The sequence below is a fragment of the Aquarana catesbeiana genome, linkage group LG04 (assembly GCF_042186555.1).
Source record: "Aquarana catesbeiana isolate 2022-GZ linkage group LG04, ASM4218655v1, whole genome shotgun sequence".
Classification (NCBI taxonomy): Eukaryota; Metazoa; Chordata; class Amphibia; order Anura; family Ranidae; genus Aquarana; species Aquarana catesbeiana.
In genome coordinates, this window is record NC_133327.1 from 33709120 (window position 1) to 33728151 (window position 19032).

General features: G+C 43.8%; 1 protein-coding gene across 2 annotated transcripts in view; it reads left to right on the forward strand.

The window, feature by feature from the left end:
• The window catches only part of KIF3C (kinesin family member 3C), a 129068-nt gene that overhangs the window by 105392 nt on the left and 4644 nt on the right, over positions 1-19032 (forward strand). The window contains exons 2-7 of one of the 2 annotated variants that reach the window (XM_073624980.1): positions 896-1003; positions 2915-3037; positions 5463-5581; positions 5671-5787; positions 6475-6586; positions 17118-17293. In XM_073624980.1, the coding sequence (XP_073481081.1) occupies positions 896-1003; positions 2915-3037; positions 5463-5581; positions 5671-5787; positions 6475-6586; positions 17118-17293 (755 nt within the window). The remainder of the gene's footprint in view (positions 1-895; positions 1004-2914; positions 3038-5462; positions 5582-5670; positions 5788-6474; positions 6587-17117; positions 17294-19032) is intronic. The other variant, XM_073624981.1, reaches the window with a different exon arrangement.

The following is a 19032-nucleotide window of genomic DNA, read 5'->3' on the forward strand; positions in this document are numbered from 1 at the left end:
GATATAAAATTTTCCGACAACAAAATCCGTTGTCGGAAATTCCGATCGTGTGTACACAAATCCGACGGACAAAGTGCCACGCATACTCAGAATAAATAAAGAGATGAAAGCTATTGGCCACTGCCCCGTTTATAATCCCGACATACGTGTTTTACGTGACCGCGTTTAGAACGATCGGATTTTCCGACAACTTTTGTGTGACCGTGTGTATGCAAGACAAGTTTGAGCCAACATCCGTCGGAAAAAATCCTAGGATTTTGTTGTCGGAATGTCCGATCAATGTCCGACCGTGTGTACAGGGCATTACACTGTTCACTGGGTGTCTTTATGATTTTACTTATTAACGCTACTATTTACTTTAATCTACATAGTAAATGTTTTATACATTTTGTTTCAATTTAAAGTGGCAGCTTCTTTAATTTAGTGTGTTCCTGGCGCAGTGGTGGGACTTCAAGTGTGGGTGTACGGATCTTGTGGACCATCAGATTTTGTACTGAATATGTTTTGTAGCAGTAAAGAAAATGTTTTTTAATTTTTTTTAAATTGACAGGTTTTTTTTTTGTTTTATAGCACAAAAAATAAAAAATCCAGTGGTGATCAAATACCACCAAAAGAAAACTATTTGTGGGAAAAAATTGACACAAATTTCATTTATGTATAGCGTTGCATGAAGGCGCAATTGTCAGTTAAAGTAGCGCAGTGCTGTATAGCAAAAAATGGCCTGTTCATGAAGGGGGGTAAATCTTCCGGAGGTCAAGTGGATATAAATGCATACTTGCAGTGTTTTTATTGCTGGTGTCTTGCCTAAAATTGTATCTGTAAATCTTTAGCACTTCCTAGTATAGGTAGCTGTGTTATCATGAAGACAGCTGACTCTTCTGTACTTCTTGTTGAGACACAGGCGATGGAGAGCAAGCTTTTGGTTGGAGGGAAGAACATCATTGACCACACCAATGAGCAACAGAAGATGCTGGAGATAAAGCGCCAGGAGATCGCTGAGCAGGTAGGTGAAAAGCAGGTTCCCCTCTTATACATTGTGCATGGAATCCTGACCCCTGATTCTCATTACATGATTCTGTGATTGCTTTACCCTGAAGAAGGGTGGGTTTTTAAACTCCACTCTTGCAGTTTTATACAGAATCATTGCTGTTATAGCTGGTAGTGTAAAGAGTTGGTTTATCCAGAAGTAACATTTGAGTTTCAGCCAGAGTTGATTGGACTTAAGAACCCATTTGCTTCTCATGTCACTTGTTATGTCCATTAGTGACATCTCCTTGCCATGGTTCCTTTTGGATACCCTTGCCCACATTGGGATGCCTTCATTTCTCCTGTTACCTTTCCCTTAATATAAAAATATTATCAGAGAGAATCGAAACTCCTTAAAATGGTTGTGTAGACCTTAGAAATCTAGCAAGGAGGTGTCATCACCAAATCTAAGACATTATCTAGGTTTAAATTGAATCTATGTGCAAGTTTAAAATATAGGCACACATGTATATCAAGTACCTAAAGGTGCCTACACTAATGGCAAGATGTTTCAAAGAACTTCCTTTATGCCCTGAAGCCCAGGGGCTCCAATGTGCACAAGGCAGCTTCAGTTCTTGAATTTGTGCTTGGACCTGATCTTTCCGTGTCTCACTTTTGGTCCACTTATAAGAGGGACATTCTCACTGATCATTAGTGAGGTACAGGAAATGGGAAGAGAATGGGCCAAGCTATCAGTATGTTCCTTGGGCTTTGGGGCTCCTAAAGGAGCTTTATTGATGCCTTCTATAGAAGTACATCTTCTGTTTAGAGAAGTGGTCTCCAAACTGTGGCCGGGAGGGGGGGATTCGCGGAGGTGGTCCTTTGCTTGCCTTTATTTGGCACTTGGGTCACTATTCTGCCAACAAATGGGGCATAATTCCTGCCACTGACACCAACAGTGGGTCACTATTTCTCCCACTGACCCCAATGTTGGGAAACTATTTCTCCCACTGACACCAATGTTGGGACACTATTCCTCCTGCTGACACCAATGATGGGGCACAATTTCTCCCACTGACACTAATGATGGGGCACTATTCCTCCCACTAACACCAGTGATGAGGCACAATTCCTCCAACTGACACCAATGATGGGACACTATTCCTCCAACTGACACCAATGATGGGGCACTATTCCTCCCACTGACACCAATGATGGGACACTATTCCTCCCACTAACACCAATGATAGGACACTATTCCTCCAACTGACACCAATGATGGGACACTATTCCTCCCACTAACACCAGTGATGGGACACTATTCCTCCAACTGACACCAATGATGGGGCACTATTCCTCCCACGGACACCAATTATGATGCATAATTTTTGCCACTGACATCAAGAGTTGGGGCACTATTTATTCGACTGACCTCAGCCTACATAGTGGTATAAAATGTTACCAGAGCTCTCAGAAAGCAATGGTATAAAGTTCTCAATAGACAAAGACTCAAGATTTTTTTCTGGCTAGCACTTCCATATATATATATATATATATATATATATATATATGGTCACATGCGGTGAAACATGGTTACCGGATTATCACAAGAACACAGCAGTGATCAGACAAGGTTTTCTGGCCCCTCTGATCACCGATTAATCAGGTGAGACTCAGCAAGTGGTATCCACAGGTGCCCCATAGACAAACCATTTTTATCTAATCTTGCTGAATTGCCAGAATAAGAGCATCTGCTGTCATCTGAGCATTTTTTAATTGGCGTGGTCTGGGGAAAGTGGGAAGGGCTTTGGAGAACTTGCTTGTAGTTGCATGCTACAGCTTTGGCGCAACGTCCATTGAGATGAACGGTACATAAAAAAAATGCCTAGAAATGCACCTGCTGAGAAAAATATACTCAGAAAATCACTATACACATTCTTGTTTACAGAAAAGGCGAGAGCGCGAGATTCTGCAACAGATGATGCTGCGCGATGAGGAAACGGTGGAACTAAGAGGAACGTATACATCTCTGCAACAAGAGGTTGAAATGAAGACCAAGAAGCTGAAAAAGGTGGGGACCATACTTTCTTCCTGGATTATCGTATACAGCACACCGCTGTTCATTACAACAATAAATGTCCTATTTTGTCGACACATACTTATCTTTAATGCAAAACTAACCTTCAAGATCCAAAAAGTGTCCCCACTTTATTACAGGTACTTATATATTTTATTTATTATTGGTACTTATATAGCGCTGTCAATTTACACAACATCTTATATATTGTACATTCACATCAGTCCCTGCCCTCCAGGAGTTTACAATCTAAGGGTCCCTAACTCACATTCATACACATGCTAGAGCCAATTTAGACAGGAGCCAATTAATTTACCAACATGTCTTCGGAGTGTGGGAGGAAACCCACACAGGTGCAGGCAGAACATGCAAACTCCAGGCAGGAAGTGCCGTGGTTGGGATTCAAACCAATGGCTTTAGTGCTACTAGGCAGAATGCTAACCACATTTTGAAAGAGTAAGTGTTATTTAACTGGTTAAAGACCGCAATCTGTAGATTAACGTTCCTGAACATGATGTCCCATGATCAGAAAACGTAAATATGTGTTCTATTTTATAGATTGGAGTGCACCTCTCTTCACATATGTAGCTCCCAGTCTCTACCAATGATCAAGAACCAGTCAATGTTATGTTCACCATATCCGCTATCAAATGTTGTAAACAAATCTTGCAGGCCCCTTGTTTTTGCATACTCACAATTGAAATTGATGTGGGCATCCAGGCACCAATGCCCTCTGGCCATGAAAGGGTTCTGTTGACCGTATTGTGTGTGTGCATCAGCATAGCCTTTACCTAATTTGGTGCTGCAGCAACAGGTAAAAGGTGTGAGCAAACAGGGTAATGAGGTCTGAATCAGAATAGCAATTAAAAAAAATGGCTTGCCTGATATATATTCAGTACCTTCTTCTTTTCAAGCAGAGTTTGGTCATCTATTCTTACTAATGCATGAGCCTTGACTACATCAACATGGTACAGCTAAAAAGCTGATCAATCCCTTTAAAAATCTACAAGTTTTTACATAAATTATAGCAATTTATTGAGTGACTATTGTAGGGGCATGCCGTTTATAAAATGAAAGTACATTTTATCCTTTTAAGTGGCACTATTGCATTTTTAAAACCTGAAAAGCTAGCCTTCCTACAAAGCAGGCAGATAATATTTACATGTCCTAAAACCCACACTAGGAATCTCCTCTGGGTTGCAAAAATGAAGCTTGGTCAGAGATCTTCAGCATCCCGCACGCTTCTAGTTATGTCAGATGGCGGATCAGCTGCTGCGCATTGTGGTTCCTTCTGGTGGTCCATATGTCCCTACAGGTTCCTGTAGTGATGTAGGGGCTGACAGATGAAATCATAGAGTGCAGAGTGGGGAATCATCTGTCAACACTCCCAGGAGTGTGCCTGATACTCTCTGCAAAGAAAGCAAATAATACTTACAGTACCTGTCCCACCAGCCATGCCACCAAACTCTTCTGGGTTGAAGGATGAAGCTTGCGCAAAGACCTTTACCATTCTGCACATTTTCGAGTGTGTTGGATTATGGCTTCCTCCTCTGCGCTATGTGGTTTCTTCCACCAGCCTGTGAGTAGGTGCAGTGCTATGCAGCAGACAGTAAACACACTGGGCCCACGTTTGGCAATAACAATATATTGTAGAAAAGTTCTGCAAAACAACAGGTCCAAACAGGAGCACACCTGACTAGAGCCACTTACAACAGAGACAGCGGTGGACCAGTAATATGCAGTTAGGAAGATGCCAACAGCAGCTGCCATGAGGAGCGGAATGCGGCCTGGCCGGTCCACACCCAAAAGAGAGTGTTCCTGAGAGGTAGACGTAGGTCCTGCACTGTCTCTATTCCTTTGGAACCTTTCCCTATTTCTTAGTACTTTCCCTGTCAGACAGAGATCCTTTCCTTGCTCTAACCACTAGCAAAAAGAGTGCCAAGCCCGAGAGCTGGAGTCCTTATTAGACTCTGCCTGACCCAAGATGGCCAGCAGAGTCACATGGGGTGCCAGCATCCAATCGAATAGCTGCCTCCATGTGACCAAGCAAATCATAGAGGAACCAGGTTCCTCTTGATTTCCTCCTCCATCTGCATTGAGGCTGCAGTCAAGCGCCACCTGCAGTGGAGAATACAGACTCCACCTGCCTACAAGCCTCTACGTTACAACAGGACCCTGTAGTGACGTACAGTCCACTGGAAGAAATAACAATGCGCAGTGGCTGACCAAGCAACTGACACACCTAGAAGTGTGCTGGATGCTGAAGATCTCTGACCAAGCCTCATTCTTCAACCCAGAGGAGTTTGGTGGAGTGGGCAATGTGACAGGAAAGTATGAATTGCTTTCTTTGCAGAGGACTTGCTTTTCAGGCTTTAAAAATAGTGACAGAATCACTTTAAGGCTCTTATTCTGCTTTCAGCTTTATGCCAAACTGCAGGCAGTGAAGGGAGAGATCCAAGACCAACATGATGAATACGTACGGGTGAGACAAGATCTCGAGCAAGCACAAAATGAGCAGACCCGAGAGCTGAAATACAAGTGAGTGTCAGACCATATTTCTTGTTCTGAGAAAAGGTCCTGAGAACACCAGATTGAATGTTTGGTTCCTCTTATTATGTTTCATGCAGGTATTTGATCATCGAAAACTTTATTCCTCCGGAAGAGAAGAATAAGATCATGAACCGCCTGTACTACGATGCTGAGGAGGACCAGTGGAAGTTCCAGCCGCTTGTACCACCTGGAAAGTGAGTCAATCACAGCTTTCTCCAGAAATGGTTTTGGAAAAGTAGGCTTTTAATGTGGACTGTGTTAGCCAAAAAGCTAAATACACAGTTGAAATACAAAATATCCATTATTCTGTTCAGTCTTGCAATCCATGGACCAAGGAAGGTGACAGCACAGTTGGGTTACATTTTTTGCACTTCAACAACAGGGATGGGTCAATAACAAGAGGAAGATGGGGGTAGGCTAGTCTTTCACACTACTATGAAGTGTTGAATCTTGCAGATTTGGAGCACCCCATCTTCTAGGGTCAAGTCTAGACTTTTGAACATATGCATGGACGCTCTTAGTTTCCTGCACTCAAAGGGAACCTCCAGCCAAAGAATGAGGAGGCAGGACACAAAGCCCTAATCTTCAGAGGAGAGAAGTATTGCTTATCCCAGCAGACAGTTTATCCAGGCCAGCCCCCAGTTTAATTTGCAAAACCATTGTATTTTTAATGACAGGCAATGCATAGAAAAGAAAAAAAATATCATTTTTAAATACACTGTTGTGCAGAAGCATTTGTGAACCATGCCGTTGGGAGTTACATGCTTCATTTTCAGCAAGGTTTGCTGAGCGACAAAATGCACAGCAAATTGCATTGCTATGAATGTGTCCCAATCTACTCTCTATAATTAAATCATGTTATCATTTTGCCTTTGATCTAGCGCCGGTGGCAGTACAATGAAGAGGCGCCCGTCCTCGGCTGTTGGTTACAAGAGGCCTATAAGTCAGTATGCCAGGGTTGCCATGGTGATGGGCTACCACCCAAGGTACCGGGTGAGTAATTAATATTAATATTAAATTCCAGGGGCACCTAAGGGTTTTAATCAGCTGAATGAATTAAACTTTTATTTTGTGATCTAGTCCATCATACACCCCAACCATCTCAATCTTCTTGTTTTTGGGACACAAAATGGGAGTGACACCTATAACAAACCTGACACCTAAAACAAATTAGCCTCAGCGATATTAAAGACACTGCCTAATGTACGTATGGTTAGTTCTGTAGTGAGCCTTGTACTCCTTAAAAACTGGGAGCTGTATTACAAGATGGAAACGGGTTTCTTTGCAGAAGCTATTTAGTCCACTCCTTCCTGTTCTTCCCACCTCTGTATTGGCTACAGTGTCTGAAGGGGTTAATAGGCAATTGAGAGGGGGTAGACTATACAGTGACCAGAATAAAACCTGGTTGCCCAATATTAAAGGGAATTGGGATGCTTAGAACTTTAGGTGTTGGTGCCATAAAATGCATGAACTATAATCGAGGCAGACCTTCTCTTTTAGTGTTTGTTAACAGTCTTTGAAAAGTGACCTGCAGTGGAACAAAGCCTTTGCGCAGACTATGGACAATTAATTATTTGCATATTGGTCCTGATCTTTCTGCATACTTTTAATATGAAATTACACTATTCTAAAAGATCTTTAAAGATCACAACAAGGACTCTAGAGTTGAGTTTCAGTCATGTCTAACAACTGCTACATACTCACCAATATTATGGTCCCTGTTCTTGGGGCTCTGTTAACCCTGCCCATGGTCTGCTTTACTGAATATACTAAGATAACTTCTCTGCTCACAAGTGCAACAAATCACAGTGGTAAGCAGCTGGGGAACACAACTCGTAAATTTGGCTTTTCCACAGGTCACCAGGTAGCCTCCAAGCTCTGTACTCTCATTGGACATGGAGATACCAAACACTGGACAACAAAAAGGAAGGAGGGCCATCGGCCTAGTGCATTACCAACGGTACAATTTATTAAAATGTAAAACACCGAAAATTATACTCACCTCCCTCCTCTTGTGCTTGAGGGTGGGGTTATCTGAGTCCAGACCACTAGCACTATATAATCATGTAGTTAATGGCAGACAGGTAGCTCTGAGGAAGAGGGATTAATATCTAAACTTATCAGTGTCTGCTCTGCATTGGGTGTCATTTGTGCCTTTCTAGAACTACAAATTGAGTTGCCTTTAGGTTCAAGTTATGTGCCTTACAATCCTTTGGTTTTGTGAGTATAATTGTCTGAGTTTTACATTTTAATAAATGGTTCCATTGGCAATGTACTAGGCTGGTACACCCTCCTTCCTTTTTGTCGTCTTTTGTACGCCCACTGCTTGATTGGGAACGCCCAGGCAGGGCTGGCCCCAAGACATTGCACTACCTGGGTTCAAGAATGAAATGCTGCCCACCAAAAGGCCCCCACAGCCATTATTTTATATCATCAGGGCTTTTTTTCAGCGGGAACACAGGGGAATGCAGTTCCGGCACCTCCTGGACTGACTTTCTGTAATGGTAAGGGGTGCTGGGGTGTGCTGCAGGGTATTGATGCTCACTGCTGGGGGATCTATTCTAGCTGGAGGGCATATATTTTTGCAGGGAGGGTCTATTTTTGCTAAGGAGGTCTATTGTTGCTGGTGGGGGACCTATTGCTGCTGGGGGTGGGTCTTAGGTTGCTGGGGGGTCAGTTGTTGCTGAAAGACATCTACTGTTGGGGGGAGGGGTCTATTGTTGATGGCTGCCGGTGAGTCTATTAATGCTGGCTTTGCGGAGATCTGTTGATGCTGCCAGGAGTATATTGATGCTGGGGGGGAATTTTGTTGTGGGTTGCTCCATTGCTGTTAGGGGGATCTATTGTTGTTGGCTGCAGGGGATCCATTTTACTGCTTTTCTTGATATCATTACCAAATTCCATACAAATTACTTAGCAACACAAAATGATACTTGGTTCTGTATTGTCTAAAAGGGGCAGTACTGGGAGGTGGGTAGGGGATGGAACCAAGGGACGGTGCTCGGAGGTGGGTAGGGACGGAGAAAAGGGGTGACTCAAAAAGGGGGAGTTCCTGCACCTATTGTCTGAGAAAAAAGCCCTGTATATCATGATAATTACAACTAAAATTAAATGTATCAGGAAGTCAGATTTACATGCAACAGCACCTTGTCTATATACAGAATGATATGACATACCATTATGTTTAATTCCAAATCACAAACTCCATATCACAGACTCCCCTCATCACAGACCATCCTATCACAGATCCCCCCTCATCACAGACTCCCCTTATCACAGATCCCCCCCATCACAGACTCCCCTTATCACAGATCCCCCCCATCACAGACTCCTCTCCTTCATAGATCCACCCCCCATCACAGACTCCTCTTCATCACAGAGCCCCCGTTCACAGATCCCCCCTACCCCCCTATCACAGATCCCCCCATCACAGATTCCCCTCATCACAGACCCCCCATCACAGTTCTCCATTGATATTACAGATTGCCCCTTCCATAAGATCACAGCATTCCCCCTACCCTACCTTATTTACACAAGACAGAAGCATGGCAGGTCCGGACAGAGGGCAGGACTTTTCATGTGAAAGACAGGTGATTGATTGGTTACTAGACAGCTGGGCAGTCCCAGCAATCACCTGCTTCTTAACTTGAAAAGTCCCGCTCTTTGTCTGGACCTGCCGTGCTTCCCAACTTGTGTAAGATAGGGGAGGGGGAGTGCTGCAATTTTATGGAAGGAACAGACCTGCCACGTCTGCTGGGCCAGGTGGGGGAAAGCTGTACACCTGATCTGGTGCAGGCTCCATGCTCGCACTCAGCCTATTTCCACTCGCCAAATGTGAGCAGGCGAGTGGAAATTTTGAGGCCTGCAGTCTGCAGATGACAAAGAAGTCTGCTATAAATAAATCACTGTGAGTGTCAATTTGTCACCCCTCTCAAAGTGCCACCTGGGTCCAATGGACCCAGCGGGACCCATGGTAGGGCCGGCCCTGCACACAGATCACAGCCACTGTATGGGTTGGTCCCGTCTCTAATTATACAGAGGCAACTATCATTTACACTTTACAGGTTGACTGCACCCAAGCCCTGCCATTAAATATGGAGGGACCAACCACTCGCACCCTCCGAACCCTGCAAATAATTCCATTTTGAGTTACTGTGCATGTGAAGTAACTCAACTAGGGTTGATGTTGTAATCCCGAGACATTGCCCTACGACACATCATTGGTGGGACAGAGGGCCAGGATTCTGGCAGATAGAAATAGGGAAAGTGGGAAGATTTCCATAGCTATGCTTGTTGTGGACTTTGAAAATTTAAATTCTTCACGATGCTTACAGATATAGAGGTCAGGAATGGTTTATTTAAAAGTGATTTTACTGCTTGTTTAGAATATGTAGAATAATGTGCATGATCTAGATCAGGGATATGAAATTAGCGGACCTCCAGCTGTTGCAAAACTACAAGTCCCATCATGCCTCTGCCTCTGGGTGTCATGCTTGTGGCTGTCAGAGTCTTGCTATGCCTCATGGGACTTGTAGTTCTGCAACAGCTGGAGGTCCGCTAATTGCATATCCCTGATCTAGATGGTTCAGCTTAATAAAATGGCAACAAATGCCCTTTGAGGTGTTGGCATGCCATTGGCTTCTGAAATTGTCTCCTTTGCACACCTAGCACCCCTGAAACCAATGTACCCTTATTATTAAAATATCAACTTTTGCCCAGGAAAGAACTGATACACCCCCTTACCCTGCATCTCATAATGCTATATAAACACTTCTGAATAGTTCATTAAGGTGCCTGCAATGCAGAAAGAATTCAGTCTGAGCTTTGAATGTACCCTGCTTCAGGAGCCTGGCGGGGGCGTAGAGGAGGAATTTTCACTAGAAGAGGTTATGGGCACATTTTGCTTTTTGTTGCCTAGCAATGACAACCTAAATTGCAAATTCTAGATTTTTTTTTAAGTGTATGTAAGCACAAAATCTATTTTTCTGTATGTTTGGCATCATGTCTCACCATATACAATTTCCCCAAGCAAGTTAGTTTATTTGTGTATGTGTTGAAAAGTTTCTAACCAGTGCCATTAACAGGACTACCTGATTCAGGCTGACTATTAGAAGTGTTGTCAGCCAGCCACGTGTACTCCTTCTGTTTGGCTGCCTTTCCGCATCCAAAGGGCCAACTGATGGAGCACACATGGCTGGCTGACAACCAGGGCCGGACTGGGAATAAAATCCAGCCCTGGAAATAATTTCATACCAGCCCCATAGCATTATTATACCAGCCCAACATCATAACCATCATAACGTCATTATTTTCTTGTTCATGAAAAGGGAAAACCATGCATTTTAAAGCACATCTGAAGAGCGTATTATATATAGATAAGATATGAAAGCAATAGATATAAATATAAAACAGTAAATTGCAGTTAAAAGTAGTAAAAGTGGAGCAATCATCAAGGGGGACACCTGGGACTCTGGGTAATGTGGGGGGGGGACTCTGGTGACCAGAGACCACCTTCCGCAGAAAGAATACACTAAGGTAAGGGGGGGGGCGTGGGTTAATGATATAGGGGGGAAACCTTTATATCAGTGCCCCCTTACATTACTGTATTCACTCCCCCCTTACATCAGTGACCCCCCCCCCCTCAGACTGGCCTGGCGGTGCTGTCACTGACCTCCTCTCAGGTGCACCTTGCAGGGATCAGTCAGTTGGCTCCAGCTTGGTGGCTCTGGTTTTCCTATAGTCTCCTCTCCACAGTCCACACATGTCTGACTTCTCCCATGATCCCCATCCCGGCGGTGCTCCCATTCTTGACTCCTCTCCAGACTCCCTCAGAGACTGTAGACATGATAAAAGACAAGAGAAGGTCAGAGGTTGCGGACATGGTACAAGAGATGGTTAGAGGCTGTGGGCATAGTACAGGAGATGGCAGGGCTGGACTGGGATAAAAATTTGGCCCTGGAATTCATCCAGACCAGCCCACTTTAGTTGTGCAAACAAGCACAAAAACAGTATATAAACTATACGCAATTGTGCAAAAAAACATAAGAGGCATAACTTAAGGAGTCCTCACTAACCTCTTTTATTATTTCACTTATTCTCATCTGTATTTTTCTCATCTTTCTCACATCACTGCGTGAAGTTAAGGGCGAACCAAGAAAGCCATTACTTTGACAGGCTGCCACTGAAACCGGCCCACAGAGCCATCAGCCCACCGGGAAACTCCCTGTAGTCCCAATGGCCAGTACATGCCTGGGAGATGGTCAGAGGCTGCAGGCATAGTACAGGAGATGTCAAGATGTCAGAGGCTGCGGCCATGGTACAGGAGATGGTCAGAGACTTGGGACATGATCCTAAAGATGTTTAAGAGACTCAGGGAGGCTGGTATGACTCACAGGCAGCATCTCTGAGACCCCCCCCCCACTTCTAGAAACCGGTAGATTCTAGAAGGATGGGAGTGGAGAAGGGTTGCCACCACCCGGACAGTTCGGGTTTTGAATCATGTGTCCAGTTTCAGTCCCCCTGAAACCCAGACACAATATCCAGACAGGAATGTGGCTCGAACAGGGCTTGACAGGAGGGTGAGGGGGCACTACGCACGCCACATTACTATTCTCTTTGGAGCACCCAAAAGTGTCCCAGGTCTGTTATGATTCTATAACCTATACTTAAAAAAAATCAATAAATTGCTGTGCGCTGCTAAAGTGTGCGGGTTTGGCTTGAAGAAAAAGTGGCAACCCTAGAGTGGAGGTGAGGAGGAGCTGCCTGGAGTATTCTGAGGGCCCTGACCAATCCCCAACAGAGGGGTTGGCAATGGGCAGGCCCCCTCAAATACTCTGGGTCATCCCAGCTGGGGGAGGGGAGTGCGGGTGGAAGCTGGAGATTGAGTGTTAGCCTGTCGGTGACCCTCTAGTCTGGGCAGGTGACCCCCTGGGTTCGGGTACGGAAGGGACCTTCTTCACGACACACAGAAGTGTCCGTATCAGGAGGCAGCAGAGCAGAAGTTGAGGACAGCAGGAGAACATTGCCAGGAAAATCTCCAGTGAGGAAGACAGCCAAGAGGGCTGGTGAGTGTTACAGCCAGAGGACTGAGAGTCATGCCTGAAGGGACTGGGTGCAAGCAGTCTGGGATGGAAGCAGAGTCAGTCTGGGGGGACTGTCGAGGTTTAGCCAGCATGGCAAATGAAAAGGGCAGCTGCAGCCAGGTAGGCTGGCAGGGCCTGAGGAGGTGGTGCTGGGATCAATAGCCACAGGAGTAGGTACTTTTTGCTACACTTCCAAAGGGGCTCGCAGTTCCTGCCTGCAAAGGGCATTTGCTACAGATCTAACTGAGCCTTTGTTGGATTAACCATACAGTGCCAGCTGGTCCTGGGAGTTGTTATGCAAGCAAGATTGTGCTGGAGGTAGAGGGTAAGTGTATATGCAGTCTGTACAGTGCCTTAAAAGTATTCATACCCCTGTATTTTACTGGGATTTTATGTGATAGACAAACACAAAGTGGCACATAATTGTGAAGTGAAAGGAAAGTGATAAATGATTTTCAATTTTTTTTGCAAATAAATATGTGGAAAGTGTGGCGTGCATTTGTATTCAGCCCCCTAACTAAAATCTAGTGGAACCAATTGCCTTCAGAAGTCACCTAATTAGTAAATAGAGTCCTCTTGTGTGTAATTTAATCTCAGTATAAATACAGCTGTTCTGTGAAGCCCTCAGATGTTTGTTAGAGAACTTTAGTGAACAGACAACATCATGAAGGCCAAGAAACACATCAGACAGATCAGGGACAAAGTTGTGGAGCCATTTAAAGCAGAGTTAGGTTAAAAAAAATATCCCAAGCTATAAACATCTCATTGAGCACTGTTCAATCCATCATCTGAAAATGAAAAGAGTATGGCACAACTGTGAACCCACCAAGACATGGCCGTCCACCTAAACTGACAGGCCGGTCAAGGAGATCATTAATCAGAGAAGCAGCCAAGAGGCCCATGGTAACTCTGGAGGAGTTGCAGAGATCCACAGCTCAGGTGGGAGAATCTGTCCACAGGACAACTATTAGTTGTGCTCTCCACAAATTTGGCCTTTATGGAAGGTGCAAGAATAAAGCCATTGTTGAAAGAAAGCCATAAGAAGTCCCATTGGCAGTTTGCGAGAAGCTATGTGGGGGACACAGCAAACACGTGGAAGAAGGTGCTCTGGTCAGATGAGACCAAAATTGAACTTTTTGGCCTAAAAGCAAAACGCTATGTGTGGTGGAAAACTAACACTGCACATCACCCTGAACATACTGTCCCCACCGTGAAACGTGGTGGTGGCAACATCATGTTGTGGGGATGCTTTTCTTCAGCAAGGACAGGGAAGCTGGTCAGAGTTGATGGAAAGATGGATGGAGCCAAATACAGGGCATTCTTAGGAGAATACCTTCAATGCCCTGTACACACGGTCGGATTTTCCGACAACAAATGTTGGATGTTAGCTTGTTGTCGGAAAGTCCGACCGTGTGTATGCTCCATAGAACATTTGTTGTTGGATTTTCCGACAACATTTGTGTGACCGTGTGTATGCAAGACAAGGTTGAGCCAACATCCTTCGGAAAAATTCCACGATTTTGTTGTCGGGAAATCCTATCATGTGTACAGGGCATTAGAATCTGCAAAAGACTTGAGACTGTGGAGGAGGTTCACCTTCCAGCAGGACAACGACCCTAAACATACAGCCAGAGCTACAATGGAATGGTTTAGATCAAAGCATATTCATGTGTTAGAATGACCCAGTCAAAGTCCAGACCTAAATCCAATTGAGAATCTGTGGCAAGACTTAAAAATTGCTGTTCACAGACGCTCTCCATCCAATCTGACAGAACTTGAGCTATTTTACAAAGAAGAATGGGCAAAAATGTCACTCTCTAGATGTGCAAAACTGGTAAAGACATCCCCAAAAAGACTTGCAGCTGTAATTGCAGAGAAAGGAGGTTCTACAAAGTATTGACTCAGGGGGGCTGAATACAAATGCACCCCACACTTTTCACATATTTATTTGTAATAAATGTTGAAAACCATTTATCATTTTCTATCCACTTCACAATTATGTGCCACTTTGTGTTGGTCTATCACATAAAATCCGAATAAAACACATTTACGTTTTTGGTTGTAATATGGCAAAATGTGGAAAATTTCAAGGGGTATGAATCCTGTTTTGCCGCGATCAGAATTTCGGCCCGCAAAAGACCGATGAGAGTTTTTCGTCGGGAAAAAAAAAAACGTGTGTATGCTCCATCAATCTTTTGCTGGCGGAATTCCAGCCACCAAAAGATTGAGAGCATGCTCTCAATTTTTCGCTCGGGAAAAGTTCCTATCCGAAAATGCGATCGTCTGTGGCAATTCCGACGTGCAAAATTCCTACGCATGCTCGGAAACAATTCGACTCATGCACTGAACTTCATTTTCTCGGCTCGTCGTAGTGTTGTATGTCACCGCGTTCTTGGCGGTCGTAATTTCAGCAAACTTTTACGTGACTGTGTGTATGCAAGGCAAACTTGAGCGGAATCCCGTCGGAAAAGCCGTCATATCTTTTTCTGACGAGAAGTCCGATCGTGTGTCCGCGGCATTTCAGGGCACTGTATATAGTTTGTGTCCCTGAAGAGTTCTGCTATTTGATCAAGTGGGCATCTCATAATACCCTCAACCCTATTCAACTTCAGTTCCCCTAATAAAATACAAAAACAAAACTGCAAGGACTGATTCTTGACTCCAGCGTGATATGGAAAATTCTGTGTGTCTGGCTGTGCAGGGTGGGAGATATTTCATTCACCAGCGGCTCCTGGGGGGGAAGTGCTACATTTATATCAGTCACCCCTTGCCCCCCCCCCCCTTAACAGAATTAGATTTTTTTTGGACAGGGGGGCACCCCTTCCCCATACTCCTCCATTCCTCGCGTAGGTGATAATGATGTGTACAGTGCCCACAGCCTCCTGGGACATGTGACAGGTCTCAGGAGTCTGTGGGGTACTCTATGGCACTGAGCCATGTCATGGAGGGGGTGGTGAAATATAGGTATGGGGGGGGGTTCCTCCTTAAGAAAACTATATACAGTAAGGCATGATGCACATACTAAAATAGATTTTGGGTTTAGATACATTTTAGGCCCCAAGCACACTGGACATTCAGTCCTGATGTATGACTAGGGTTGCCACCTTTTCTTCAAGTCAAACCCGGATACTTTAGTGGCGCACAGCAATTTTTTTTTTTTTTTACAGCATATACTATGCAGTCCATATATTTTCTGATTAATTAACATTTATAATCATATGAAGTTAATCACAAGAGTCCCCTCTTACATCAGAGTCCACAGAGTTCCCCTTTTACATCTGAACTTGCTGAGTTTCTTTACATCGTAAGGGGGGGACTCTGCAGACTGATGTAAGGGAGAACTCTGGGGACTCTGACCTAAGGGGTGCTCTGGGAACCCTCATTTAAGGGGGAACACTGAGAACACATTACACTCTTGGCTTAGACAACTGCAGACAGCAACCCTGCTGGGAAGCCAGAGTCCGGTCTGAATAATGTGTCCGGGTTTCAGGTGGTCTGAAACCCGGACACATGATTCAAAACCCGAACTGTCCAGCTGAGTCCCGGACAGGTGGAAACCCTATGCATGACGCTTTGGTGTTTAGGTACGGGTGGAAGGCAGAGATGCACCATCCAGCCAGCAGCCTAAAAAACTCTATGAGAGGCTGCAAGCTGCTGCAGCTGGACGGTGGACCAAGTGATACCAATGTTTAGGGCAATATGTTGCCCAAATCATACCTTCTAGATAAAAAAAAAGGCCTTTCACATTTAGCCCCAGTATGAGGCGTACCGGAGCTAAATGCCCACTTTGCATGAGCCCTTAAAGATTAACTCCACTTGCGTGGGGTAAAAAATTAGCAAATAAAAAAGAATAATATAGCGTATACAAATTGCAACACAAGTCATATTGTGATTGAATGTTAACAAATATTAGCTTTCCTTTTCAATCTGTAGCTCTGTAATTTTCTGTAAAATGTAATGCAATATGGCTACCTGGAGTTGTTCTGTACAGAGATGGTATACAGAACGCTCCCCAGGTATGTCATTTCCTGCTTGTGTGATTGACTCACTGATTGTCCCAGAAGTCTACTCTGAGATACAAGTCAGATTTTTGGCATCCCCTGCAACAAAATTGGCATTTTTGGTAAGATACTCCCAAATGGAAATCATGTCTAAAGGGATGCAGACCCTGTCACTTTTATCATTAGAGCCCTGCAGATACAGCAGCTGATTGATAATTACAAAACTACTCCCATACAGATTCACTGAGCACATTCTCACAGACTGACAAACAGCTATTTTTTCAGAATTACAGGTAGGACTCTGCAACAAAGTTTGTTCCAATCCCTGCAATTGACATAGATCACCCAGAAGAGAATATTTTATTTCTTCACAAAATTGGAGTTACACTTTAAGCGTGCTTTTTTACGTTCTTGTAACCATTTTTATGGTTCTATTCCAAGGCGGAAAATATCATGTTCTTGGAGCTGGACCTGACACCTCCGACTGTGTTTGAAATGGACTTCACTAAGGAGCGGGCTGAGCAGGACCCCCGAGCTCTGCACCTCGAGAGACTGACTCGTCTGGACAGCCTTCTGGAGCGCCCGGCCGCTGCACGTGTTCGAAAATCCAGGTCATGGTAAGCAATCATTTGGCTCTCTCATATGCCCCTTCTCTAGTAAAGTGTTATTTTCAGCGATAGTAAATAAATAACTAGCGCTATGTGTAAAAATATATATAAATATAAAGTGCAAATCTCTAAAATAAATAAATCCTACATATAAATGAATAGTCCATGAAATGAAAAAAAATGAAGAAATGAAACATGAAAAACTGTTCTTGTGATCAGTGTATCCACACAATTCCACCACAGTGATTTTATGGACTCTTCATTTTTTCATTTTATGGACTATTCACTTATATGTAGGATTTATTTATTTTAGAGATTTGCACTTTATATTTATATATATTTTTACACATAGTGCTACATTTATTTATTTACTATCTATTTTGAAATTAGTGTGGTGCACCACTTGGAATGTTTAGCAGCTGTGCACGTTTATTATTAGGTTACCTTATTTAAACATCACAATATTTTTCACTTGTAGCGCTGATTGTTTCATCTTATAATTTATATCATGAAAACCACTTGAGGCTCGTCTTTTTACAAACCAAAATATATATGCACCCACAATTAAACGTTAATTTGGTGAAGTTTTGAGACCACTAAGCTTTTCAATCAACAAGGGATTTGACGATTGCAGAACTATAGATATGACTCAGCTGGGGACCTCGGCAAAGAGACCACTGCTTCTACAGAGAGATTAAAGCTATGTACACATGATAGGATTTTCCAACAACAAAACCGTGGATTTTTATTCCGAAGGATGTTGGCTCAAACTTGTCTTGCATACACACGGTCACACAAATCTTGTCGGAAATTCAGATCGGCAAGAACGCGGTGACGTACAAGACGTACGACGAGCCGAGAAAAATGAAGTTCAATAGCCAGTGCGGCTCTTCTGCTTGATTTATTTATTTCAGGTACTTATATAGCGCTGTCAATTTATGCAGCGCTTTACATATACATTGTACATTCACATCAGTCCCTACCCTCAAGGAGCTTACAATCTAAGGTCCCTAACTCACATTCATACATACTAGGGACAATTTAGACAGGATCCAATTAACCTACCAGCATGTCTTTGGAGTGTGGGAGGAAACCGGAGTACCCGGAGGAAAACCACGCAGGCACAGGGAGAACATGCAAACTCCAGGCAGGTAGTGTCGTGGTCGGGATTTGAACCAGTGACCCTTCTTACTGCTAGGCGAGAGTGTTACCCACTACACCACTGTGCCACCCAATTCCAAGTATGCGTGGACTTTTGTGGGTCGGAATTGTGTACACACGATCAGGATTTACGACAACAAGTCTTGTTGTCGGAAAATTTGAGAACCTGCTCTTAAACATTTGTTGGCAGAAATTCCGACAACAAATGTTCTATGGAGCCTCACATCCAACATTTGTTGTCGGAAAATCCTATTTTGTGTACGGCCCATAAAGGTCCTTGTCTGCAGCATGCTGGCTTTTCTACCCAGGCTCTGGCATTCATTTTGATGCACCTGGAATGTATTCACCTGACTTTAACTGAAGGTTCATTTGAGCATTAAACTTGGCTACTTTACACCAGAGCCTAATGCATGTACCATTTACACTCATTGACTTAAAATTGAAGTTTAGCCCTAAAAAAGTTTTTAAAAAAATCTCTATTTCTTTAATGAGTTAACTTACCTGTAATGAACAATGTCTAAAATCATTGCACTAGATGGATCCTGTAAAAGTCTTCACTGCAGGGATGCCCCGTCCTCTTCCTGCCT